Genomic DNA, 27,803 nt, shown 5'->3' on the forward strand with positions numbered 1-27,803 from the left:
TTGTGAATGGCACCCATGCAGCCCCCCAGGGTCTGGCTCACACCCCTCTGTATCCAGAAGCAGGGAGGCCTTGCCCTGCAGGTACCACAGGCCACTTGGCTCTTCCCATGGTTGCCTGGCTGGGGCCTCATCTGAGGACAGGGGCCAGGCTGGGACCAGCACCAGGACAGCAGCACCTGGGGCACAGGGAGAGCCCAGAGTTCCCTCAACCACACTCTGACAGCCACCCCGAGCCAGCTTCCAGGAGCAGAGGACAGGGGGCCTGTATCAGTACTGTAGCCCTTTAGTACCGCAACATTCTGGAAGGGCTTTTCCCCTGCTTTCTCAGTCCTGGCAGAGGGAGGTAAGGGGGCCGTGTCTGGCCTCTTCCTACAGTTCTCCTTGGCCACCCTAACACTATTGCAGATGACAAAAAGCTGACAGAAAAGAAGAGGGAAGTGGGGAAGGAAAGTAAGAAAGAGACATTACATACATAAACCAAGAGTGAGGAAGGAGGGAGGGAGCCACAGACAGAGCAGTGGACAGGGAAACTCACACAGAGGGGAGCAGGGAGAAAGTCAGGGAAAAGAAAACTCAGGCACTAGAAACAAGCTCAGAAGTCCAGGGTTCATGTGCCCACATCAGGGACTCTCGCAGGAAAAGCCAGAGCAGACCTTGGTGCTGCCTCTGCTTGCCAGGGCCCCAGGAACTGGGCCTAGCAGTCACTGGGGGCCGACCTACTGACCTCCTACCAACTCCACCTGAGGCGAGGCCAGGCCAGGCTTCATGGAGAGCCTATTATCAGAAGTATAAAGCCCTTAGTCCATGGGGGCAGGAGTGGACAGGATGGAGTGGGCTTCATTCATACCTGGGGCTCTGGCTTCTTTGCTCAGTGGGCAATGGCCTGCATGGGGGTGTGTGGTCCTATCCCTAGGGGTCTTCCTGGGTCCACTGGGTGGGATGGGCAGAGTGGCTCAGGCCTTCATGGAGCTGGAGAGTCTGGATACCCGGTCCTCTGCTGCCCCAGCAGCAGCCTACACCCCAGAGTCCAATTAAACTCCCCTGCAATGCTGAGTTTTCAGGTGGGCAAAGCCCAGCCCCTCTAAGTTGGCTATTTCCATCACTGCAGAAGCCCCTGAACCTGCTCTCAAACCACCCTCCTCTGCCAGACAGAAAAGGGAGGACAGACGCTGTCCTGGGGTGGGGCAGAGCAGGAGGAAGGCCACACTGCCTGTCTGGGAGGAGCAGCCCTCTGGCATCCATGCAGAATACCCAGCTCAGGGCTGCCTCCCATTCTCTTCCTCTGAAGCCACCTGGCTGGGTCTCACCTCTCTCCTCCTGCTGGGACTGTCCAGCATCCCTGGCTTCACTGTCCTCATTGCAGGACCCTCCCAACACCCTGGCAAAGTTCTCGTTCCCTTTACCATGGAAGGAGGGTTCATTAAGACACCCAGAGGGGAAGCTGGGTATGGTTGGGCACTGATGTGGTCAGGAAGGAGTGGGGAGGAAGCTGCACTTCAAGAAAGGAGCCTCAGAGGAAGCAGCTTAAGAGGTCCAACATCCTGGGGCCTATGGCCACAGCTGGAAGTTGCCACCTCACTGCCTTCCAGCTGATATTCTCAGCCTCTAGCACGTGACCAGGACACCTTGATCTCCAGGAAATGCCGCAGCAAGGGTTGACCATGTCCAGCCCTAGGCCCCAACCCAAGGCATGACAGAAACACTGGGCTTGGGTACATGGCTCCTAGCAGCATGCAGCCCAGATGGGGAATGTGGGTGAGCAGGAGGCGAGGCTGGTGATGAAAAGGGCTGGAGAGAGGCCATTGGAGCTGTGATGCCAGACGCATGGGGGAGAGAGAGAGAAGCATTACCCCATGGTGCTCCTACCGAGTCCAGCAACAAGGAGGCAAAGAGAGCAGAGTCAGTGACACTGGCAGGATAGGAGGGGCCTTTGTGCAGATGCAGCCTTCCCAGTAGGCTCAGAGAAGGCAAAGACCCCAGTGTTGCCTATCGACTGTCAGGGGCCTTCCTTGTCTCTGGCTCTCACTTCACAGCTGCCCTCTGCACCCACCAGGTCCCCCCAGGCCCTGACACTCTCCTCGCAAGGCCTGACAGAGTTCTCTCTAGGCCCCACTCCAGCAGGGTGAGTATTCCCACAAGGGAGGCAGAAGGAACAGCCCAATACCCCAAGAGGGTAAGATGACCTCCAACTCTGGCTGGGAACAGCACTGGCCCAGATGCTCACCTCAGGTAAAGCTGCTCGTAAGGGCCCTGTGGGGCTGCACCCAGTCCTAGAACCACCGGGTACCTGTGGGACGTCAGGGACAGACAGGCCTCGGGTCCCCTCAGGTCCCCTGGCCCCATAGAGCCCAGCTCCAGGAAGCTGGACCAGTTCCACATGGCCCATAGACATCACCCCATGCCCCTACACTCAAGGTCTCCTCCTTGGCCACCCTAACACGATTGCACCACGGTTCTGGGGGCTGCACGCAGCCAGACCAGAGCCGATGTGGTTACTTACGAGAAGGCAAACGCCACCAGGGCCCCACTGACCACAATGAAGTCCAGAATGTTCCACAGGTCCCGGAAGTAGGCTCCAGGGTGAAGGAGCAGTCCCAAGTCAATCATCTTCAGGTGAGAAACACACATTAGCAAATATAATGTTCCAGAAAGGAGGTAGAGCCAGGTCCTAGTGTCACAGGGTCACTCCCTCTCAGCAAAGGTTCGCACGTCTGTGACCTCAGTGCAGCCTCGGAACACGCTCACATGCCCTCCCAGGGCAGAGGTCACAGTCCAGGTCATACCCTCTAAGGGACTCAAGGTCACTGACCCCAGTGTCACAGTTCATGACAGCCTGGCACCCTGCCTGGGCTCCCTGCCACCCTGAAGCCTGAATGAGACTGGGAGGGTCTGCCACCATGTGCTCTGCAGGGCCATGCTCTGCCACACCTTCAGAGGGCCGGCTCAATGCAGCAGGAAGAGCAGCTGGTCCAGGTTATAGGACCTTCATTTGTGGCCTGGCTCTGCCACTCCCTGTGTGGGGACTTGGGACAGGTGCCAGGACCTCTGTAGCCTCAGTTTCCTCATTTATAAAACATGATGATGTGCCGAGTGCCACCCTGAGAGTATGCACTGGGCACACATGCTGAAGTCACGGGTGTACACACACGTGTGCACATCCAACCACGCTGAGCACATGCCTGTCAGACACTGATAAGGGAACACTCATATCCACACATAGAGACAGAAAATGCAGGCTGCAGTGAGGCGGCAGACCCTGAGCCTGTTACCAGGCAAATGCCAGACCCCTTTTAAATTTGTGTCTTCAGTGCCTACTTCCCACGGCCCCCCAGCTCTCTCCAGGCTTCTTGGCCTCCTGTCACACAGCAGCCCTAGGGAAGGAGCTGAACCCAAAGTGTCCTGTTCCAGGAGTGGAGTGCAGCAGGGACCCAGGCACTGCTGGGGAGGGGATCCTGCACAAGGGGTCCTCAATGAATGACGAAGCTTCTTGTTCTCAAAACACACCCCATATGCAGCAGGTGCTCTCATGTCCTCACACACGTATGCATATACTCACTGCTTACCCGCCCACTGTGCACCCTCACCAGAGGCTACCAGGAATGTGGCTTAACCCCCAGCCTTAGCCCCATCTCATATGGGAGGATGAGCAAAACACCAGGTAGCTGGGTTGGCCACACAGCTCACCTTTATCACCATCTCAAAGGTGAAGACACCTGTGAAGATGTAGTCCATGTACTTCAGAGCCTGAAACCAAAAGGAAGGTTATTCCAAACACCAAGCTGGGGCCTGAGCCAGGGCTGCTGCAGGGGCTCCGAGCTCCTCTGAGTCACTGGGCAGACAGCCTATCTGGGAGCTGTGGGCTGGGGCATTAGGAGGCAGGGCTCAGACATGCATCCATCCCTTTGGGCTAGTCCCCTGGCTGTAGCCCCAACCCCTGCTACTCCTGCCTTCAGACGTTGGGCCCTACACCCCTGAGGAGGGGACATAGCAGAGAGGGAGGATGTTAGGGGAGAAGCCAGCCCCTCTGCCACTCACATTGTTCCTGGGAGAGTCTGTCCGCACAGGGTCCTCTGCAGCCAGAGCAATGCTACTCAGGGCAATGACCACGAGGATGACCATCTCGAAGTAGCGCATGGTCACTATGTAGTGGCAGAGGCGCCGCAGCCTGTGGGGATAAAGCATGGAGGCTGTGAGTAAGCTGGGCACACTTGGCTCAGCTACAGGCACCAGAGCCTTCTTCACTTCTCCTGACACAGCAGCCCGGTGACAATGGTGGCTGAGATACTCATGAGGGCAGCCCAGGACAAGGAGTGGAAATGCTGCACAGCCCACAGCTCACAGGCTACAGCTCACAGGCCACACTTCCGTACAGCATAACCACTTGTGTCCACCTGGCTGCTGTCTAGAGAGGATGGACGTCAGCACTAGCATTCTGGCAGACGGCAGGCCTCTCCCGGCCTAGGAACCTTCCCAGGGCCGCCAGGAACACAAGCCCACTTGCTCACCTGCACTCACTCATGCAACATTACTGAGCATCTGCTCTGCCAGCCTGTGCTGAACTCTGGGGGACATAGTAAGCAACAGGGCAGGCAAGTCCTCCACCTCAGGAAGTCCCATTCTGGCAGGCAAACAGTGTGGACAGAAATAGGAGACTGGTGCGGACAAGTGCTCAGGGGGTTGGAAAGCCAATTGAGTAGCAGACAGAAGGGGCAGCAATAGATGGGCTAGGTGGAGTGGACTGTCTCTCGTGCCAACACAAGGAACATGCTCTAGGAGCACCACCTCTACCTCCTGCCATCCCAGGCACACTCTCTGCCCCTCTAGCCCTTCCAGTCTCTCCTCTAACATTGACATTCCAAGACCTTCCATCCAAAGACCCCCTTCTCTCTCTTCTCTGGAGGGAGCCCATGCACATCTTATCCTCACCTGGCTCCTACCCTCACACCCATGGATCTGCCCCCCAGGTCTACCAACAGCCTGCTAGTTCTTCACTCCGTGGCATTTCTCCCTCCTTAAAGGAGACACTTTTCCTTCTAATTCAGCAGCCTGTGTCTGGGTTTCTACCACTTAGACTCCGGGCCACTTGGCTACAAGATGTCTCCAGTTGCCTTAGGTTTTCTCATCCAGACCCTCAGCAGCACTGCTAGTCTTGGTGAGCACACTACCTTCTGCCCAGCATCCAGCAGAGATTGGTGCTGTCCTTAACAACCCCTCCTCTCCCACATAGTACATGTATCATCAAATTCTGCAGATTCTGCCTCCAAAATTTCTTCCAGGCACTGACTTCCAAACCTCTCCATTCTGACTACTCCAGTCAAACCACCACCATTTCTTCCTAACACCTCTCCTAACACCCCCCCTCCAATCACCCGGCATCTCTGTCCATTCTCCCCATTGAAGGACCCTGCTGAGGTGCAGGCCGAGCATGTCCACCTCTCGGTGCTGTCCATGCCCAAAGGATGCCAGCAGTCAAGCCCTTCTCATCTTGGCGCTGCCCATGCTGCCTGCAGCCTGCTGCCTCCCATGTCCACCCTCTGTCCTAGCCCACTACCTCCTACATCCTTCCTCTGCCCCAGAGCTTCTGCCCTTCGGGTTTTGGCACAGGTGCCTCTTCTGCTAGGAGAGCTTTACTGACAATCCACCTGCTCCCCAATGCCAGCATCTCTCCATTGAGATATTTTCATGCTGAACTTACTGGATGTTCCCTGCCCCTTGTGGCAGGGACCATGCCTGCGCACGTGCTGAGCTGTAACAGAGAGGGAGGAGGCAGGGAGATTGGGTGCTGGAGAGCCATGTGCAGACACCACTGGCTGCTGGGACAGGAGTGGCCGGGCAGACCAGCAACAAACGGGGTATAGGCCAACCTGCCTTTGCTGCCCTTGGACTGCCTGTCTACATCCCCTGCTCCCCCTGCACACCCTCCCTTCCACTCCCAACCTTCCATCTAACTTAGTACCTGGACAGCATCTCCACCCCATTTTGTGCTTCCTCCTGCACTATGAACTGTTGGACGTCTTATTACGTCTTTTACTTATTTGTTGTGCCTGGTGTCTGTTGCTCCCACAGGCACATAGGCTCAGCAAGGACAGTGCCTCGGTCCTGAGCACTTCCAGTGCCTAGAGTGCTGTCTACCACGTGGACTTTAGTTGGTCCGATGAGAGCACCAGACTGATGAGTGGATGGCAAATGCATGCCGGACAGACATGGGAGGGCACACAGGTGAACAAGTAAACAGATACTGCATGCATGCATATACATGTGGGTGACAGGTGCAACGGAAGGGGGTGCATGAAACCTGCGTGCACACAGGGAGATGGGCCCATGTGTGCAGAGGAGAGTGAGCATGTAGGGCTGAGCATGCAGGGCTGAGCAGCAGCTCTACAGCTGCTGTGTTCAAACCCTGCATCACCAAGACTGCTATATCAGTGCACGTAGCATAGAACCGTCTGTGTCCTCGTCTACATGAAAAGTCATGGGCATGTGTCTCAAAGGACTATGGCAGTGACCAAAGAAGCTCACGTAGCATAGGGTGCAATTGCGCCCTCAGGGCACCTACAGGCCATGCTGGTTCCTGTGTCTCTGCAGGTCATGATGAATGGAAAAGAGAGACAGCCACATGCCAGGGCAACGAGGAACTCACAGGTTGGTGGGGCTTAAGCAGAACATGGAGCTATATGGCACAATGGGTCGGGGGCCGCTCCTCATCATGTCATCGGCTTCCACCTCCTTCTTCCCCTCCACTTGGCTCTCCGGGTCCATGTTACCACCTGTGAGAGTACAGAGCCACCAGGTAAGGGTGTGGTGTGCACACAGCCCACATCACATGATCTCTCCACCAGGAAGGCCTGGCCAGGCAGGCTTTGCAGACATGGCTGAGGGGATGACGGCAGGCCACAGCCACAACCAAGTCCCTGAGCTGTGTGTGCAGAGACTTTGATAGGCCGGCCCCTCCTTGCATCTTGATTTGGCAGGGCTGGGGTGGGAACAGATTCAAGCCCAGTGCTGCCCACTAGGCTGTGCATGCTCCAAAAGGAGCAAAGCCAGCCAGGCCTCCCCACGGCCTCTACAGGACCCTTGGAGCAGCGAAATTGGACAGGCAGGGCTGGCCCTGATTCAGAAGCCCACAGGAGCTCCCTGACCATCATTGTCCAGTCTGAACTGACCTGGCATTTTCTCCCTCAGGATTCTAGATAAGGGCCCACAATGATAGGGAGGTCAGAAGGACCCACTGACCCAGGAAGGATTTGCTGACCAGTCTCTGCTCACAGCTCGCTCTTCCTTGGGTCCTTATGGGTCCTCACTTGGCCCCCACTCAGCACCCGACCTCCCCCAGGCCCACCCTCTGCTTGCTGAATGAGTACTCCAGCCCTGCCCAGTTTTGTTCCCACAAACCAAACTGCCCAGGACTGAGATGGCCATAACCTGATATGTTAGATAAAGCCTGCTATTCATGCATTTTGCTCACAACTCTGCATCTTTAATTATCCTAACATATAGTTCAACTCTTGTGGGTGACAGAGTTCCTGAGACCTCAGGGACACCAAAGAAGATAGTACAGTGACTTGGAGCCCCCCCCCACCTGCTGTATCTCCTTTTTACTTCTTTAAAGAAACATAAAAGCAAAGAGGATATTAAGAACAAAAATGAAGGTGCTGATCCCTACAGCCTGCTGTAGAGAACAAGCTCCAAGCCCTCCTTGGCCACTGACCACTCTGAAGTCCTGTAGAGAATAGCTGGGCCAGAAAAAAGAGCCTTGTGTGGCATGTGAGAACAGCTGACGTGGCACCGGGCAGCCAGCTCCCCTACCCACAGGCATAGGCAGTTTTATAGTGACCACTTATGAAATGGGTATCATCAAATTTCTCTGCTGAAAACATAAATTATTAAATACACAGACCTCTGAGAAAGAACTCTGACAATACTTAATTAAAGCTTAAAATACTCTATTAGTATCTAAGACATTATCCGCTAAGGCAATCAAGCATACACACTGTATGTTTTGTATTTACTTTGTTATAAGTTCTTTTACAGTAACAAAAGTTATGAAACATATAACCATAGTTTGACTAAGTAAAATATGAAATGTTTATATGAAGCACCATACTATTAATATTAAAAAAGCTTACACCTGGGCAGCGCCTGTGGCTCAGTAAGTAGGGCGCCGGCCCCATATGCCGAGGGTGGCAGGTTCAAACCCAGCCCCGGCCAAACTGCAACAACAACAACAAAAATAGCCAGGTGTTGTGGCGGGCGCCTGTAGTCCCAGCTGCTTGGGAGGCTGAGGCAAAGAGAATCACGTAAGCCCAAGAGTTACAGGTTGCTGTGAGCCGTGTGACGTCATGGCACTCTACCCGAGGGTGGTACAGTGAGACTCTGTCTCTACAAAAAAAAAAAAAACTCACACCTGTTGTCCCAGCAATGTGGGAGGAAGGTCACTTGAGACCTCAAGTTTAAGTCTAGCCTGGGAAACATAAGAGAACCCCATTTCTATAAATAAATTGATTAATTAAATTTAAAATGACTTCAGAGATGTAAGAGGAAATTTATGACATGGTAAGTTAAAAGAAAAAAAAAAGGCAGGCCACATACTTGTATACCCTACATGAGCCCCACCTGTAGAAAATAACACCCATGCAAGGAGAGAAATAACACCAAAATGTTAGCTGTGACCTCAGAAGGGCTGTTAGACCATACTTTTTGTTTTATTACACTTCTTTTGTCCTGCTTGTTTGCATGTCTCATAATTTTTTATTGCATGCTGCACGTGGTATATAAATGAAACAAATGCTCCAGATAATGTCTTTCACTAGTGAAAGTACCCTTTTGTCTATTAGGCAGATAGGATGAAGGATTTATCACTTTAATTCAATCAGGGATTTATTTTAGGCTGAGTCTGCCTACAGCTGTGGCCAGAATCCTGTACCCATTTATATTATTTATGCTTATAAGGGGAGGCTCTGGGAGGATGATGGTGGACCCAGCTCCTGCACCAGTAAGACAGAGACAGCTGCAGATGGGCACTGGGTACCCAGACACATGGCAATGGAAGACTAGACAGCAAACATTCAGCATTACCATCATGAGTTCTAGAAGCAGCACAAAGGGTTTGGATATCTACATATCACCTTTAAAGTAAGGAATACTTATTATTTAAAGCCACACTTCTTTCACAATAACAGCAACGCACAACAGGAGAAAAGACCCAATTGGGACTCAAGAATTCCCTTCACATCACAGCTATGTGAGTTCAGGCCAAGGCTGAACCTTCTTTTTTTTTATTGACAGAGTCTTATTTTGTCACTCTCTGTAGAGTACTGTAATGTCACAGCTCACAGCAACCTCAAACTCTTGGGCCCAAGTGACTCTCTTGCTTCAGCCTCCCAAGTAGCTGGGACTACAGGCACCCACTACAACACCTGGCTACTTTTTGGTTGCAGTTGTCATTGTTTAGCAGACCCTGGGCCAGGCTGGAACCCACCAGCTTTGGTGTATGTGGCTGGCACCCTAACCACTGAGCTACGGGCACTGAGCCAGGCTGTTCTTTGAAAGCAAATGCCCACGAGGATCCTCATCTCACAGGAAAACAGGGTTGAGTCTCGGTGTTTAAGGCTGCAGAAATTTTGACACTGACCATAAATGCTAATAGAAATTAAACTTTGCTATTATTTTTTATCAGGACCATTCCAGTTTTTTAGTTTCTGGTTAAAGAGTTAAACAACTCTAGGGCGGCGCCTGTGGCTCAGCGAGTAGGGCGCCGGCCCCACATGCCGAGGGTGGCGGGTTCAAACCCAGCCCCGGTCAAACTGCAACAAAAAAAAAAAAAAAAAAAAATAGCCGGGCGTTGTGGCGGGCGCCTGTAGTCCCAGCTACTAGGGAGGCTGAGGCAAGAGAATCGCGGAAGCCCAGGAGTTAGAGGTTGCTGTGAGCCGTGTGACGCCACGGCTCTCTACCCGAGGGCGGTACAGTGAGACTCTGTCTCTACAAAAAAAAAAAAAAAAAAAAAAAAAGAGTTAAACAACTCTTGAGTCATTGGGCCCAACTCTATTCTTCCTACACCTCTACGATTTCTAGTGCAAGGCATTTTCGGGAGCGCACGTGTCAGGTCACACAGGACTGTCTGAACTTTAGGAAGAAAGAGAATCATAGCAAATGGAGGTTTGAGCTGTAAGACTAAAAGGTAAGCCAAAGAGCAGTGAGAAATCTAAAACTGGCAAATCTAAATAAACATGGTCTCTAACATGTCAAAGCAATAATAATATCTACTGTGCAGAATTTTTAAAAAAGAGCTGGAATGCTATACAACAGTAACAAAGAAGTTGGGAAAAATGGGACTAAGTTACTATTCTAAGGTCTTAGTATTATTAAAAGGGAAGTTAACAATTATAGATTTTTACTGTGAATACAGGTAAAATTACAAATTTAATCACTAAAAGAACAGAAATAGAATCTATAGTTTTTAAACCAGGAGAAGGCAAAGTGGGACATGTAAGCAAATAAACAATCAAAATCAGTTAGTATTAAAAAGGAAGGAAAAAGCATATGAAAAATGGAATAAATGTCATAATCTAAGATGGATGAAGAAAGTCCAAGTAAATTACTAGTCATAATAATTATGAGCAGACTAAATTGGGCAATTAAATGACAAAGATTCAGCAGGATTTTATAAAATAACAGTTATAAAATATGTAGTTTCCAAACAACAAGCCCAAAATACAAGGCCACATAAAGGCTGAAAGTCAAAAGATGGAAAAATATATACTTGGCAAATGCTTACCTAAAATAAAAAAGCTCAGGGAGCCATATTCACATTGAGACAAAAATCACTAGAATTAAAGGGGACTGGCCAGGCACGGTGGCTCACACCTATAACCCCAGCACTCTGGGAGGCCGAGGCAGGAGGATTCCTTGAGCTCGGGAGTTGGAGACAAGTCTGAGCAAGAGTGAGACCCCATCTCTACTAAAAATGGAAAAACTAGGCAGATGTTGTGGTGTAGTTCCTCTGTAGTTCCAGCTACTTGGGAGGCTGAAGGAGCAGGATTGCTTGAGCTCAGGAATTGAGGTTGCTGTGAGCTGTGACTCCATAGCACTCTACCAAAGGCGACATAGTGAAACTCTGTCGCAACAAAAAAAAAGAAAAAAAGAAAAAGAAAGAAGATAACTGCTTATATATTTCAGTAGAAAGTTTTTTATTTTTAATTATTTTTTATTTTATTTATTATTATTACTATTATTATTATTATTTTTTTTTTTTTGCAGTTTTTGGCCAGGGCTGGGTTTGAACCTGCCACCTCCAGCATATGGGGCCAATGCCCTACTCCTTTGAGCCACAGGCACTGCCCTATTTTTTTTTTTTTTTGCAGTTTTTGGCCGGGGCTGGGTTTGAAACTGCCACCTCTGGCATATGGGGCTGGCACCCTACTCCTTTGAGCCACAGGTGCCGCCCCAGTAGAAAGTTTTTTTTTTTTTTTTTTAATTTGGCCGGGGCTGGGTTTGAACCCGCCACCTCCGGCATATGGGACCAGCGCCCTACCCGCTGAGCCACAGGCGCCACCCAGTAGAAAGTTTTTTTTTTTTTTTTTGGTTTTTTTTTTTGGCCAGGGCTGGGTTTGAACTCACCACCTCTGGCATATGGGACCGGCGCCCTACTCCTTGAGCCACAGGCGCCACCCCCAGTAGAAAGTTTTTTAAAGAAAGCAAGAAATAAGCTCTTACAAAAGAAATTGAGAAGCACATAGTCACTATTTTAGAAATGTACATACTACATAATAGATGGTTAGTAATATTTTAGGTTGTTTTTATACTATGCTGCACATTTCAAACACAACAGCAAGTGCACACCACCACCTATGATGCTTACAAAAGAAATGGCCTCAATTCTTTCTAACCAAGTCTCTAGATCTGCGCTTCACAAATGGGTGACTTTGGTACTTTCTGGGGCATCTGGTGAGTGCAGACCAGGCTGCTATTACACACCCTGAGACGCTCAGGACAGCTGCCAACAACAGAATTTCAGTGGTGCCACAGCTCAGCAGCTCTGTCCTAGGTCTAATCACCAGTAGCAGAATATAGTGAGGACAGAGGAATTTACTAAATGACACCACGATTCAGTCAACCAAATCAACAATGTGAGAAATTATACAGGACAAATGGTATGTTTTTTTCAACAAATAAATGGCATAAAGAAAAGAGAAAATCATCATAACATAAAAGAGACATTTTCAAAATGAAGCAAAGTCAAAGGAGTAAACCTTGTTTGGACTCTGATTCAAACAAACCATCTGTAAAATGTCATTTTTGAGATAGCCAGTAAAGTTTGAACCTAGAATAGATTGGTTGTTAGCAAGGAACCATTACCAATATTGTAAAGTATAATAACAAAATGGCCGGGTGCAGTGGCTCACGGCTGAAATCCCCATACTTTGGGAGGCCAAGGCAGAAGGACCCCTTGAGCTCAGGATTTGGAGGCTGCAGCACTGCACTCCAGCCTGAGCAACAGAGAGAGAGACCTTGTCTCAGAAAAAAAAAAAAAAAGAAAGAAAGAAAGAGCTACTGTGGCTATTAATTATTAAAGATGCTTACTGGCATATTTATACCTAAAAATGATACACAAGAAAGCAAGAGAAAGTGTAAGTGAACAAGATTGGCAAAGCGTGGGCAGCTGCTGAAGGCAGAAGCCACTTGCCCTTGTCTCTGCCTCCCCATGTATTTCAACTTCCACAATAAATATGGTTTTATTGAAGCAGCTACAGAGAGAAGACACAGCCATAAAAAGGAGAAACAATTCAGACTGACAACTGGCTTCTCAAAGGAATCAACAGAGGCAGAAGACAGTGGAACGGTCTCAATATCCTGAGAGAAAATAGCAAACTAGAATTCCATGTGAAGTAGAATTAATAACAGTGACAAAGACCACTCAGGCAAAATGAGAGAACTTACCACCACTCAATCCAAACAAAGTTAGGAAAGATGTTTTCAAGCAAAAGGGAAAAAGAAAGAAAGAAAGAAAAAAAAAAAAACCCAACTGGATGATCTGAAATAGAAGTGATGAAAGATGAGAGAGAATAATGAAATCAACAGCAAAAATAAGGGAGAAAAAATCAACATAGAAAAACCTGTCAACTGGAAATTCAAAACCATACTTACAAATAACACATAAATCAAATAAGAAATCATAATCGCACTTGGAAAAAAGACTTAAAACAAGAAACCAATATTTCAAAGTTTATAATATGCAATTAAAATAATTGTCAAAGTGAAAATTAAAGCTTTAAACACACCTCAAATTCCATGAGCTAAATATTCAAATAAAGAACTGGAGAAAGAATATTACGGTATGGATAAAGTAAGTAGAATAAAGGAAATAATAAATTAGAACAAGAATTAATGAAACAGAAAACAAAGATGCAACAGAAAAGATCAAGAAAGACAAAGATTAAGATGCTGGTAAACCATTTAAATTGACAAATCATTAGGGGAAAAGAGTTTTTCAAGTGAAGGAGGGAGGGGGAAAAGGTAAGAAGGCAATTATAAGTGGCCATACTACAAATCCAGCAGAAAATAAAAAGATAGTAAGAAACTAGTGCCTGTAGATAATGGCAGTTACCTACACTCAAATTTCTCCCCATACCCTCTATTTCTCAATATAGAGAAAGAACAAAATTATCCACAGTCTATCCCTGTAGTATATGAGAAACAAGAAACCATAAGCTTTAGCCTGCATGTAAGTGTGGAAATAACAACAACAGAGTAAGACTCTACTCCCTTCCCCAAAGGAGGATATTCTTGAACTAGAAAGCAAATAAGTTACCCAGACCTCTACCCTACCCTCCACAATGTCACATGTAATTGCTGGTCCAGGAAAATTTACACAGTTTATCATTATGTGAAAAAGCTTCTATAAGAAGAAAGTAGAAAGGAAGGATAAAAACTTTTCAGCTAATAAAATTTTACAAAACACCCCCCTGTAAAGTAGAGGAAAACTAATATAACTTTTCAATATGAATTAAATATAATTGAACAAGCAATGCTAATAGGAAAGATTACTACAAATCAGATTCAAAAAGCTCAAAATGGAAGGACAACTAGAAGATGTGGGATGAGCACTAAAGAGAAATTAAAGAAGATGAAATCATCTCAGAAAGAAAATTAAAGAGAAAGACAAAATTATCTCAGAAAGAACAAGGAGTCCAAGGGAGAACAGACAGGACTGAAAGTTTATCAACAGAAAAGGAAGATAGGTGTGAGATGAGCCAAGAAGATACTATGAAATGAGCTATCCAAAGGATCAGAAATAAAGTTATAGACAAGACAGGCAACAGAGAGCCAAAGTTTGCACAACTGAATGTCTGAAATACAAAAATAATACAGCATAATGGAACTAACAATTATAACAATAATCTCAGAATTTTTTCCTGAAATAAAATAATACTTGTCAATTGATTTTTGACAAACTGAAAAATAATAAAATGGGAAAATGATAATCCTTTAAAAAAATGGTAATGGAATGATTGGACATCCATTAGAGGGGGAAAAAAAACCCCTTTCAATCCTTATCTCACATTACATATAAAAATTAACTCAAGACTTCAGCTTCTGAAGACAACAGTACTGCCTCATCCACTCTGCTAAGCACAGCAAATACAGTCATCCCCATTTACCCTTGGGGACTACATTCCAAGACCCCCAGTGCATGACCAAAATCTTAGATAGTACTGAACCCTCAAAATACTGTTTTTTCCTATATATACATACATATGATAAAGTTTAACTTATAAATTAGGCACAGTAAGAGGTTAATATCAATTTATAATAAAATTATAACAATATCCTGTAATAAAAACTATGCAAATGTGGTCTCTGTCAAAATATCTCATTGTAGTATTCTCATCCTTCTTATGATGATGTAAGATGATAAAATGCCTATGAAATAGGATCAAGTGAGGTGAATCATAGGCACTGTGATATAAATGGAAATTTACAGAAATAAACAATTCACAAGTTTTATATTGCCCACTGTTCTAAGTAGTGTGATGAAATCTCATGCCATCCTACTCCATTCTGCCCCCAATCACCTCTAGTCATTAGCTATCGTGTAAGTTGAAATGGTATCATAGTGCTTGTGCTCAAGTAACCCTCATTTTACTTAATAATGGCCATTTTCAGATTGCAGTGGACCTCAGGTAACTGAAACCTAGGAATGTGAACCCTTGCGCAAGGGTGCTACTCTGTATAAGATTCTTGGATATCACATACAAGGCAAATATGAGAAAGTTCTGAAAGGTGGAAAGAAGGCGGCAGATTGGCCAGGGACCTTGGGACCTGAGGAACAATGCAACAGTAAGTTTTTCTTTTGTTTTCTTTTATGCCCCATACACCCTCAACTTGGTGCCAGAGAAGCTGGCAACTCAGAAATGCCAACAAGCACAAATTTGTAAAAGTAAAAAAAAAAAAAATCAGCTCTCTTGGGTGGCGCCTGTGGCTCAGTGGGTAGAGTGCTGCCCCCATATACCGAGGGTAGCTGGTTCAAACCCAGCCCTGGGCCAAACTGCAACAACAACAAAATCAGATCTCCTTAGTGAATGGACTAGGAAGGGGAAGGCTAGCAAGACAGAGCACTCACAGACAATGACCATGGCACCACAGCCAAGCTCCACAGGGACACTGCAACCTCCACTTACCTCAACAGAGACTGAGTGCGGAGCCTAGAATTCCACCCTCACCATTTGTAATGAGGTGGTCTCAAGACAGCCAAGTCTCTGGTCTCAAGGGAGCAGGGACTTCTATTCCTGCCCTATGATAGCAAGACCCTGACCTACACAATGCCAGAGGGCCTTGTGGGGAGCAACCAGCATTAATGACCCATCTTCTCCCTACTTAGGACAGCACATCCTAGTGGAAAGCCAGCACCCTCCCCACTACCTGGAGGGAATGAGGCCAACCCTGCTATGTGGGTGGCAGCCACACTGGTGGCAGTAACAAGGCACTTCTACCTCTCACAGTCCAACTGAGAGAGTGGCATCCTGGGGAGCCCAATGGTAACAAAGACCTCCCTACCACCCAGTGTCGATGGAGGTCAAATTCATCCACCCCATCCAGCAATAATCGGGCAACTCCCAACACTGCCCTTGCTGCAGTGAAAGCACAGCAGACCAGCTAAAGCAGGGGATTTAAACAAGACTCAGAGACTTACAACATAATACCAAAGTATCTAGGTTTCAATCAAAATTCACTCGTCACACCAAGAACCAGGAAAATCTCCACTTAAATGAGAAAGACAATCACAAGACACCAAGGTGATATAAATGTTAGAATTAACTGACAAAGATTTTTAAAGCAGCCATCATAAAAATGCTTAACAGATAATTAAAAACACACTTAAGACAAATGAAAAATAGAAAATCTCAGCAAAGAAACAGAAGATATGAAGAACCAAATGGAAACTTTGGAACAGAAAAACACAATAACTGAAATTAAAAACTCAATAGATAGGCTCAACAGCAGAATGGAGGGCACAGAGGAAAGAATCAGTGAACTGGAAGATAGAACAATAGAAATTATCCAGTATGAACAACAGAGAGAAAATAGACTGAAAAAAGTGAAGAAGCTCAGGGGCCTGTATTCATCTTTTCTGTAACAAAAGATCTAACATTCACTTCATCAGAGTCCTTGAACAAAAAGAGAAAGGGGCAAAGATGAAGAAGTATTATTCAAAGAAATAAAAGATGAAAATTTTCCATATTTGGCAAAAGACATAAACTTACAGATTCAAGAAGTTGAGTGAACCCCAAACAGGATAACCTTAAAGAAACTCACGCCAAAACACATCATAATCAAATTCTGAAATATAAAGACAAAGAAAAAAAACCTTGAAAGCAGTGAGAGAGAAACAACATCTTACCTATAAGAAGGAAACAATTCGAATGACAGTGGATTTCTCATCAGAAACCATGGAGGTCAGAAGGAAGAGGCACACGTTTTTTTCAAGTGCTGAAAAAAAAAGAACTGTCAACCCAGAATTCTATACCCAATGAAAATATCCTTCAGGAATGAAGGGAAAATCAAGATACTCTCAGATGAAGGAAAACTAAAAGAATCTGTAACCTGCAGACCTACCCTAAAAGAATGTCTAAAAGAAAATCCTCTAAACAGAAAATAAATTATGAAAGAAGAAATATTGGAATAGCAGAAAGGAAAAAAGAATAACAGAAGTAAAAATATGGGTAAATACAACACACTTTTCTTCTCTTGAGTTTTATAATTATGAGTTATGTTTTGACAACTGAAGCAAAAATTATAACACACTCTGAAGTGGTTCTCATTGTATACAGAGGAAAAATTTAAGACATTTATATTATAAATGGGGGCAGAAAAGAGATGTAAAGAGAGGTGAAGTTTTTATATTTCATGTGAACTGGTAAAATGACAACACCACTATGTAGGGTAAATTATGTATATAAAATGTAACACCTAGGGCAACAACTAAAAAACCTATAAGAGAGATACACTCAAAAATACTATAGATAAATTAAAATAGAACTGTAAAATATGTTCAAGTAACCCACATGAAGAGAAGTAAAGGAAACTAGAGAAATGGAAAACAAGAAATAAAATAGCAGACATAAGCTCTAATATATCAATAATTACATTAAATGGAAACAGTAGCTGGACACAGTGGTGGGCACCTATAATGTCAGCTACTTGGGAGGCTGAAGCAGGAGGATCACTTGAGGCCAGGAGTTTGTGACTAGCCTGGGTTACATAGTGAGACCCCTATCTCTAAAAGGAAGAAAAAAAAGAAAAAATTAGCTGGGCATGGTGGTATGCTCCCACAGTCCCAGGTACTCTGGACGCTGAAGTGGGAAGATCACCTGAGCCTAGAAGTTTGAAGCTACAGTAAGCAGTGATCACTACTCCAGCATAGGCAACACAGTGAGGCCCTATTACTGAAGTAAATAAACAAATAAATAATATATAAGTGGTCTAAATGTGTGAAATAAAAGATGGAAGTGACAGAGTGGATTAAAAACATGATCTACTATCCTATCTATAAGAAACTCACTTCTGGGCAGCACCCATAGCTCAGTGGGTAGGGTGCCAGCCACATACACCCAGGCTGGCAGGTTTGAACCTGGCCTGGGCCAGCTAAACAACAATGACAATTGCAACAAAAAAAAAGGAAAGAAAGAAAAGAAACTCACTTCAAATATATCTCAATAGCGAGGTTGAAATTAAGTTTAAAAACAGACCATGCAAACATTAATTGAAAGAATATTTATATCAGACAGACTTCAGATCAAAGAAAACTACAAGGTACAGAGAAAGATATTATACAATGATTAAAGGGCTGATCCACCAAGAAGATACAGAAACCTTAAATGTGTATGCACCCAACAGCAGAACTGTAAATACATGAAACAAAACTTAAGGGAAATAGATAAAACCACCTTCGTAGCTGGAGACCTGAACACCCCTTCACAACAACTGACAGATCAAGACAGAAAGTTTGCACACACAGACACCAGTAACACCACCAGCCAAGAGCGCCTCACTGTCGCTGTGTCCAGTTAATGTGGGACGCACACTCTTCCCACTCAACAGAACACAGATCAAGACATGCCCTAGCCATGAAACAGACCTTAACAAACTAAAAGAAATAAAATAATACAGGATGTGTTCACTGACCACAAAGTAATCATCAAACTAAAAGTCAATAACAGGAAAATCCCCCCAAATGCTTAGAAACCAAACAACATGCTTCTAAATAATCCAAGAGACAAAAAGAAGTCCCAAGGGAAATTTTTTAAGTGGAAGTGAACAATGGTGAAAATATATAATATGAAAACCTGTGGGACGCAGTTGAAGCAATGCCAAGAGGGATACTCATGGAACTAAATGTTTGCAATAGAAAAGAAGAAAAGAGTCAAATCTAAGCTCCCACCTTTAGAAACTAAAAAGGAGTTTTAAGCCCAAAGCAAACAGAAAGAGGAGAGCAGTAAGGAAAAGAAATCAAAAGAAACTGAAAAACAGAAAAACAGTAGAGAAAATCTGGTTCTTTGAAAAGATCAGTAAAATTAACAAAATTCTAGCAAGTCTGACAAAGATAAAAGAGAAAGGGCAACAAATTACCAATATCAGAAGTTAGGCAGCAGCTGCCACTACAGATCATGCTGACATCAAAAGGACATTAACAAAATATTACAAACTATACACATAAATTAGATAAATTAAATGGACCAATTCCTCAAAAAGCACAGACTACTGGGCACAACTCACCCAACAGCCCTATCTATATCTATTAAGAAAAGTGAATTTGTAGCTTAAAACTTTCAAAAAAGAAATGTTTCATTGGCAAATTCTACCAAACATTTAAAGAAGAATTAACATGAGTTCAACAGCATCTCCTCCAAAAAAACAGAAGGAACAATTCCATTCAACTCAGAACATTTTAGGAATCCAATATCACTCTGATTCCAAAATCAGACAAAGACAATTCAAATCATTTTATAAATCAGTATTACTCTGATACTAAAACCAAAGACAGCACAAAAAAGAAAATTACAAACCAATATCCATCATGAATATAGCAGCAAAACTCCTAACTAAATATTAGCAAATAGAATTCAGCAATATACAGGAAAAATTATACACAAATAACCAGTAGGGTTTATCCCAGGGTTCAGGCTGGTTTGATATCTGAACACCAATCAATACAAACTACCTTACTCACAGGAAAAAACAAACCATGGCCATATCAAATGTATAAAAAACTCTCAAAAAAAAAAAAAAAGTCAGGAATAAAGAGGAACTTCCTCTAGTTGGTAAAGAACACCTACAAAAACAACACCCATGTAAGACGCACTGCAGGTGTAATCCCACATGGGTGCATCTTACAAGGGTACATGTGAAACTTAGTAAATGTAGAATATAATTGTCTTAATACAATAACTGAGAAAATGTCAGGAAGGCTATGTTAACCAGTGTGATGAAAATGTGTCAAACTGTTTATAAAACCAGTGTATGGTGCCCTATGATCGCACTAATGTACACATCTGATTTAATATTAATTAAAAAAATAAATAAATGTTCAATTTAGCAGAAAAAAAAAAACACCCAAAAACTTAGGTGGGAAACTGCATGCCCCCTAAGGCGGGACGTCACTCCCCACAGCTGACCCCAGACATGCCCCATGGAATGGAGGGGAACAAAGGCACATGTGGAAATGGACAAAACCAAAACTGTTCATTTGCAGATGACCTTATTATCCACATACAAAATCCCAAAGAATCCATAAACGTATACCTAGAGGAAATATATGCCAAAATTACTTCTAAAACTTTTCTTTTGGGTGGCGCCTGTGGCTCAAGGAGTAGGGCGCCTGCCCCATATACTGGAGGTGGCGGTTTCAAACCCGGCCCCAGCCAAAAAAAAAAACTTTTCTTTTAAAGTTTGATAAAAGAAGCCAAATCAGAATTGTAATCTACAATTAAATTAGTAATCAGGCAAATTCATAACTTTAAATAATCATATAATAAAATAAAATATCCAACTCAAGAAGCTAGAAAACGAACAACAAAGTAAAACAACAGAAAGCTAGAGGGAAATAATAATAACAATAAAGGGAAGTAATGATTTTAACAACAAGACCACAGTAGTACTAATAAATTAAAAGGCTGGCTTTCTTTTTATGAAAAAAGTATATAAATGAATAGTTCACTTTTTTTAAAAAAAGGAAAACACAAAGGATAAAAATGACAAGGGAGAAAACGCACTGAAACAGAGAGAAACTAAAAACAAAACTGAAGCCACTCACACTTCTATATAAATAAACTGGGATACCTAGATCAAATCAATAATTTTTAAGAACACAAGGGAATTCTATCAAATATCTAAAACCCAAATAATTCCAATGCTACTTGAACTACTCCAGAGCACAGGAAGAAAACATCCTACTTCTTTTTATGAGCCAAGAACATGAACATCTCACAGACTAACTCCTCAGGTGAGATTTCCCAGTAGACTGCCTTCAAGTTTTATAATGTCTCTACTTCAGGAAAACACATATAGTGTATATCTCTCATTACAGCTCTAAATTTCAAAGCATATAAATCTCTTTTGCAATGATGGACTTTTTGGCTAATGCTTATGTAGGAAAAATGTATACAACCTCAAAACTCAGTATAATGTTTTTAACAAAATACTGTGGGAAAAATCCTCAGGCAAGCTTCCAAATTCAGTTGGTAGATTATCAGAATCATGTGTGGATGTTTTTGAAAACCCTAAGTTTTAATAAATGAGGTGTCCAAGTAATGGTTTATTAACAGGTACTTTAATTGGGGGTCAGGAAAAAATATGTTAAACATGTTATGTCCTAGTATGATAGTTTGTTACTTTTCGTTGTTTAACAGTGCTTTAATTATAATTTACATTGGGGATTTTTAGTTAAAAATGTATAATGTAACCCATTATAACTTTTTACCATTTTAAATTATGAAAATGAGACTCCTATTCAGAACATTTGATTTTTAGGAATGGAGCAGTGAAGTTAAGCAAGAGATAACTATATGGGATTGATTTCTAAACATTACGATATTTGAGTGCAATATAAGAAAGCTAATGAACATATCTCGCTTAAAAATATCAACCCAAGGGCAGCGCCTGTGGCTCTGTGAGTAGGGCGCCGGCCCCATCTACCAAGGGTGGCGGGTTCAAACCTGGCCAACAACAACAACAAAAAAAATAGCTGGGAAATAGCTGGGCGTTGTGGTGGGCGCCTGTAGTCCCAGCTACTCGGCAGACTGAGGCAAGAGAATCGCCTAAGCCCAAGAGCTGGAGGTTGCTGTGAGCTGTGACGCCATGGCACTCTACTGAGGGTGACAGAGGGTGAAACTCTGTCTCTAAAAAAAAAAAAAAGTCAACCCCAAATCCTACATAAAATATTAAATGGAATCCAACAGCACACTAAAAATAAATATGACATCAATAAACCAAATTGGGTTTATTCTATGATTATAAAGATAGTTTTATAATGGGAAATTAATTACTATAAACCTCTATATTTTAAGAGAGAAAAGACATGCTCTCTTATGGATGCTGAAAGGGTCTTCAACAAAATTTAACATCTACTCCAGATAAAAACACTTACTGAACTAGGAATGAATGGTTACCATAACTTGATTTTACATACACATATATACTCTTCAGGCCCCAAACCAGAATCTCACTTAATGTAGGCAGAAATAGCACAAGCAAAGCCACTAAAACTCCATTGTTATTTGACAGTAAAATCAGACCAAAAAATAATGAGAGACCTGAGACCTAGAAAGGAAGAGTTAGAACTATATTTGTAGATTTCTTTTGATAATATACTTGGAGAAAACAAAGAGAATCAACATTAAAACTAATAAACAATATGAGGATTCAGCAGGATACATTATTATTATATAAATATCATATAAAAAGCCTTGATTTCTGCTTCGAGCAGACATAATAACAGAGACCAGATTAAACCACCTTCCTCAACATTAACAACCAAATATCAGACATCATGAGAATGAAAACGCAGGTCACAAACTAGGAAAATATCCTTCAAGAACACATATATGCTAAAAGATTTGCATCCAAAACATACAAAAAACTCTTAAAACTCAACAATTAGAAAATAAACAACCAAATGGACAAAAGATCTGAATAGGAACCTCATCAAAGAGGATCATAACAGGTGGCAAGCATATGAAAAGATGCACATATGTAGCATGGAATCTCACATTAAACAAGATACTACTGCATGCCTAATTAGAACAGCCAAAACCCAAAACACTGACACCCAGTATTGGCGAGGATATGGAATGATGGGAAATCTTATTTATCACCGGTGAAAATACAAAATGGTGCAGACACTTCAGAGAAAGTCTGTCAGTTTCTTATAAAGAGAAATACAGTTTTACCATACAACCCAACAGTCATGCACTTAGGGATTTACATATGTGAGCTGAAAACTTACGTCCACAAATAAACTTGAACATAAATGTTTATAGCAATTTTATTCATAATAGCTGAAAACTGGAAGCAATCAAGATGGCCTTCAATAGATAAATGAGTAAACAAACTATGGTACATCCAGACAACAAAATATTAACTCAATGCTAAAAAAAAAAAAAAAGAGCTATCAAGCCACAAAAAGAAGAACAAGCATACTGGCAAGTGAAAGAAGCCCATCTGAAAAGGCTACATACTATTTGATTCCAATCCTATGACATTCTGGAAAAGGAAAATATATGGAGACAGTAAAAGATCAGTGGTTACCAGCAAGGGTGGTGGAAAAGAAATAGAGAAAGTGGGCAGGGGTCGCATCTGGATTCCTGTGGATAGAAGCCAGGTGGAGACCCGGGCTGGCCCTCAAGCTAATCCAGAGAGAATCAGAGAAGGCAGCAGGAAAGACAAAGACTCTTGTGCCCAAAGGAAGTAACCCAGACAATGGATTAAGGACGCAAACAAAAAGGGAAGATGGAGCAGCTAGAGCCTGTTGGCCATCCTTGGTTATGCCTGGGATCATGCACTGGTCCACAGGCCCAGGCGAGAGCCCCTGAGTAAAAGACAACAGGCACATGTGTCTCATTGTGCCAGTGCATCTGCAAACGTGTGTGTGTGTGTGTGTGTGTGTGTGTAGGCACCTGACTGGGTTTACCCCATCTGCTTGAGAACTAACTGCTTCATCTGGCACTCAGTGTGAATCCTGCTACTATAGCCTCTCTCCTACCCAGTTGGAACGTTTCCTTTGTACTTAGAGGGGACAGCTCGTCTTGGATGCTCATGAAATGACTATGCACTGTGTCCACTGTGTGAGTAGCTGTGACTGTTGCCTTCAGGTCTCTGCCTACTACATTGACTTGAAGACAGAAAAGGCTTTTTTTTTTTTTTTTTTTTTTTAATGGAAACAGAGTCTCAGTCTGTTGCCTGGGCTAGGATGTAGTGGTGTCGTTACAGCTCCCAGCAACCTCAAACTCCTGGGTTCAAGAGATACTGCCTCAGCCTCCCATCTAATTTTAGTAGAGATGAGGTATCACTCTTGCTCAGGATGGTCTCAAACTCCTGAACTCAAGTGATCCTCCCACCTCGTCCTCCCAGAGTGCTGGGGTTGCAGGTATGAGCCATTGTACAGGCCCAGAAAGGACATCTCATTCACACGTGCCCTCAGGGCACGTGAGAGAGCAAGAAGAAAGACAGCAACCGTGCAAAGGCCTGAGAGAAACTTCAGGGTAGGGGCTATACAGGCATGTGAATAGCTGGAAGAAGGGCTACTGAGAATCTTCTCCTCCTCACCTACCAGGCAAGGCTACAGCCATACTCTTTAGCAGCTTCTCAGCAACTAAAAAGAATTGTGACCACTTTGTAGTCTATCTTCCTGGCAAGACAGACTCCCTCCTCCTGTGTTCCTGACACTCTACAACAATGCCTGGCACTTAGCTGGCAACTTGCAAATATTTTTGAGGGAAGGAGAATGGAGCTTACCCTTAGTTATTCTGGGGCACTAGAAGTCAAAGGGGTAACAAGTGACAGATGCTGACAGCAAAGGACTTTCTCTGTAGCTGGAGAACGAGTCAGAGGCACTCTGTGTACCCAACTAGATGCCAAGCAGGAGGCATGGGGATAGCTGACCTGCACAAGGTGGACCCTGCCCTACCGGTATAGGGAGATACTCACTGGGAACCACGGTTGTCTCCCCAGGAGGGCCCGTCAGAGTCACTGGGATGTGTACAGTGGTGCTTGGGTCTGAGGGGTGACTGCCCATCCGAGTGACATTTCGTTGATTATCTGCGTCCTCTGGTTGCTCCTCCACCTTCTGGAGACAGGTGCTAGGCAGTGTGTGCACAGGGCCCACACCCATTGTCCCACTGGCCTCCAGGTCACAGTGCAGCTCCCTGCAACCAAAAATGTACATCAGAATCTGGCACTGCTCCAAACTCCTATTAATTCTACAAAACTCAGTTCCTTAAACCTCTCTCTAGACCAAGTACATTTCTGAGTATCTCCTCTTCTACTCTGGCTTTTTTGCATCGTTTTTTATCATCCTGTGTACATCTCTGTGTCTTTAGATTTGAAAGGTAGGGATGAGGCTGACATCTGTAAGCCCTGGGTACAGAGCTGGCACAGCTGGCAAAGTATGTCCAGAAAGTATTCAGCCACACAGTACAGGAAACACGACCTGCCTAGTTGGATAGTTTCTGGACTGCCCTCATGCATACCAACAGAATTGTGTGGAGAGTGAAGATGTCTGGAGTAAGACCTCTCCCTAACCAGCCACCCGCCACCTGGTGCCCCACTGGGCAGAAGGCTCAGTCCAGGAGCTCTGTATATACAAACAGCCTGGAGCTGGGCTAGTCTGTGCTGCAATCCAAGTGAAATGTTCTGGCTGCCAGTCAGCAAGCCTGAGACGACTGGTGTCCACTGGCAGGCTGCTGCTATCTCAGGCTCTCCCCAGCCAGGAAGCAGACCTGGCTACCTGAAGGGGGGTGGGGGATCTGCACTGGCACTCTAGCCTGACAGCCTTCTCAGGCGCTCCTGCTTCTCCTTCCACAGCGGGCCCCATCTTTCTTCTTAATAGGCCACTCTGTTACTCTAAAGTCAGTGTATCCCAAACCAGTCTCAGCAGTTTCCCCCAGACCTTCTTGCCTTAAGTGTGCCTTCAAACAAAGCCAGATACTCCTGCCAAGCAGCCGCAAGCATCTCCGGAGTCACCCTGCAGGGCAGGAGAGCTCCCGCCCCTGACCCCGTGGACCTCTCCCCCAGGCCCACCCGTGACTGCTCACTTACTTGGGCTGGTGGTTCCGGAGCTCCTTCTCCTTGTCCACTTCGGCGACCTCGGCCTCCTTCTCAGCGGCCTCCTTCGTGGCAGCGTCCTGCACGGGAAGCGCCTTGTGCCGCACCCGGTGCCGCCGCGCTGGCTCCTCCCCACTCTCCGCTTCCCGGGGGCCGGCCCGGGGGCCACCCCGGTGTCGCGAGCGCCGCTCGCCCTTGGCCGTGGGTGCGGCGCCCTCCTTGCCCTGGTCGCACGCGTGCCGGTGCGCGCGGTGGCGCCGGGGCTCCCTGTCGGCCGCCTCCTCCGGGGAGCCGCGCCGGTGGTGGCGCCGGCCGCCCTCGGGGCCCGGCCCCCGGCCACGCTCGCCCCGCGCCTCCGGAGGGCCCGCGGCTTCCTTGCTGAGGCTGCGGTGCGGCCGCACACGCTCCTCACGGGCACTGGGCTCCCCGCTGTCCGCCCTCGGGGCGTCCACTCTGTCCGATTCCCCTGCCCCGGAGGCCGCCGCAGGGGCCTTGTCCCTGTCTCGGTGCCGGTGGTGCCTGCGCGGCGGGTCGGCGCCCTCGGTGGCCTCTGTGGCCTCGGGTCGGGCCTTGCCCCCTGGGGGTGCCCGCGGGCCATCCCGGCCCAGCTCCACAACCAGCGGCCGGTCCAGGTGTGTCTTCATGTCGGGCCGCAAGTGACGAGTGGTGGCGAAGCGCAGCCGCTCCTCGGGGTCCAGCTCGCTGTACAGCGCCTCGCAGCTGGCTCTCAGGTTCTGCAGCCTCAGCTGGCTGGCCCGCTGCTCCCACACGGAGCGTGCCTTGGCCGAATTCTGCTGCCTGCTGCGTTAAGATGGGCGGTGAGCTGGGCCCTGCCGGCGCCCAGCCCACCTCTGTCGTGGGGAAGCCACAGATGGACACACAGCAATGGAGGGATGGCAGAGTGGGCGCAGAAAGAAGGAGAGGAGCAGGGCCTATAGTTACCCTCAAGACCCCTTATGGTGGAAGCAGAAAGGATCATAGGGGAGGTGGGGGATGGAGTTCAGGGCCCTGCCCCCACAGCGTCCCTCAGGCTGCAGACTGTGACTGCACCCACATGTCAGGACGATGCTGGGGGGTCCCCAGGACTGGGCAGGGCCTGGAGGTCAAGGAGTGCAGGGCGTTAGAAATGCTAGACTCCAGCAAGGCTTGGTAGAAAGGCTTCAGGGGCCAGTGGGCAGCTGGCCAGCAAGGCAAGGCCAAGCTCTGGAGAGAAGGGCCTCACAGAAATGGGCAGGACTAAGGGAGAGATGGGAGTCAGGCACCTCCCTGGGGAGCTGCCTCTGCTCCAGTGGAGGGGCTAGACACATGGCTACCTCTCCTCAGGAGCAAAGCTACCAGCCAGGAGAAAGAGTCTCTGCAAGGGATCAGGGAAAGAGGGTGACACTGATGCAGGGCCAACGGGAACAGAGGGGGGCATCTGAACAGAGCCTTACTCCCCAAAGGGTCAGCCCCAGCCAGGCAAATGACAATTGGCTGCATACCCAGGAGCCCAGAAGTCAGGTCTGGGGCCAGAGACAGCCCCTCTGTGGTCACCATGTCCTCCTCTCTCTTGGCTCCATGGACAGCCCTTCCCTCCACCAGGAGCAGAGCCAGAACACAGCCCTTAGTGTCCACCAGCACCAGAGGTGGCTGGTGGTCCAGACTCAACCCTCACTGCATTGGCTACCAAAGGCCTTGACCCATCCTCAGCTTCATAGGCCCAGACACCTCCCCTGTCCACATGTCACACATGGGACTCCACAACCCAGGGTACATGGGAAGCCCTTTGCATTATGGGCTCTTTGATGAATAAGACCACCACAGTAGGTGATTCCAGCCCTACTTTGCCAACCAAAAACCTCATCTGGGGCCAGAGTCTGATCCTTCAGCCTCTGGAGGCTGAAGGATGGCCTTGGCAGTGGCGGTAGCACCACCAATGCTGATGGCCACGGCATCTATTTCTTTAAAACAGCCACACAGTACCCACTCCTTCAGCCATTACAACCCCC

General features: G+C 46.0%; 1 protein-coding gene across 12 annotated transcripts in view; it reads right to left on the reverse strand.

Moving 5' to 3' along the window:
- CACNA1B (calcium voltage-gated channel subunit alpha1 B) overlaps positions 1-27,803 on the reverse strand; it is a 222,958-nt gene that overhangs the window by 63,742 nt on the left and 131,413 nt on the right. For 10 of the 12 annotated variants that reach the window (XR_008373385.1, XM_053556940.1, XM_053556925.1 and 7 more), the window contains 6 exons: positions 25,810-26,616; positions 24,700-24,917; positions 6,641-6,767; positions 4,036-4,165; positions 3,685-3,744; positions 2,501-2,607 (listed from right to left, as the gene is read on the reverse strand). Coding sequence is in view for 11 of the 12 variants with exons in the window: in XM_053556940.1 (XP_053412915.1) it covers positions 2,501-2,607; positions 3,685-3,744; positions 4,036-4,165; positions 6,641-6,767; positions 24,700-24,917; positions 25,810-26,616 (1,449 nt within the window). In the remaining variant the exon portion in view is untranslated. The remainder of the gene's footprint in view (positions 1-2,500; positions 2,608-3,684; positions 3,745-4,035; positions 4,166-6,640; positions 6,768-24,699; positions 24,918-25,809; positions 26,617-27,803) is intronic. The other 2 variants (XM_053556953.1, XM_053556948.1) reach the window with 1 other exon arrangement.

This window comes from Nycticebus coucang, chromosome 2 (genome assembly GCF_027406575.1).
Source record: "Nycticebus coucang isolate mNycCou1 chromosome 2, mNycCou1.pri, whole genome shotgun sequence".
NCBI classification, from domain to species: Eukaryota; Metazoa; Chordata; class Mammalia; order Primates; family Lorisidae; genus Nycticebus; species Nycticebus coucang.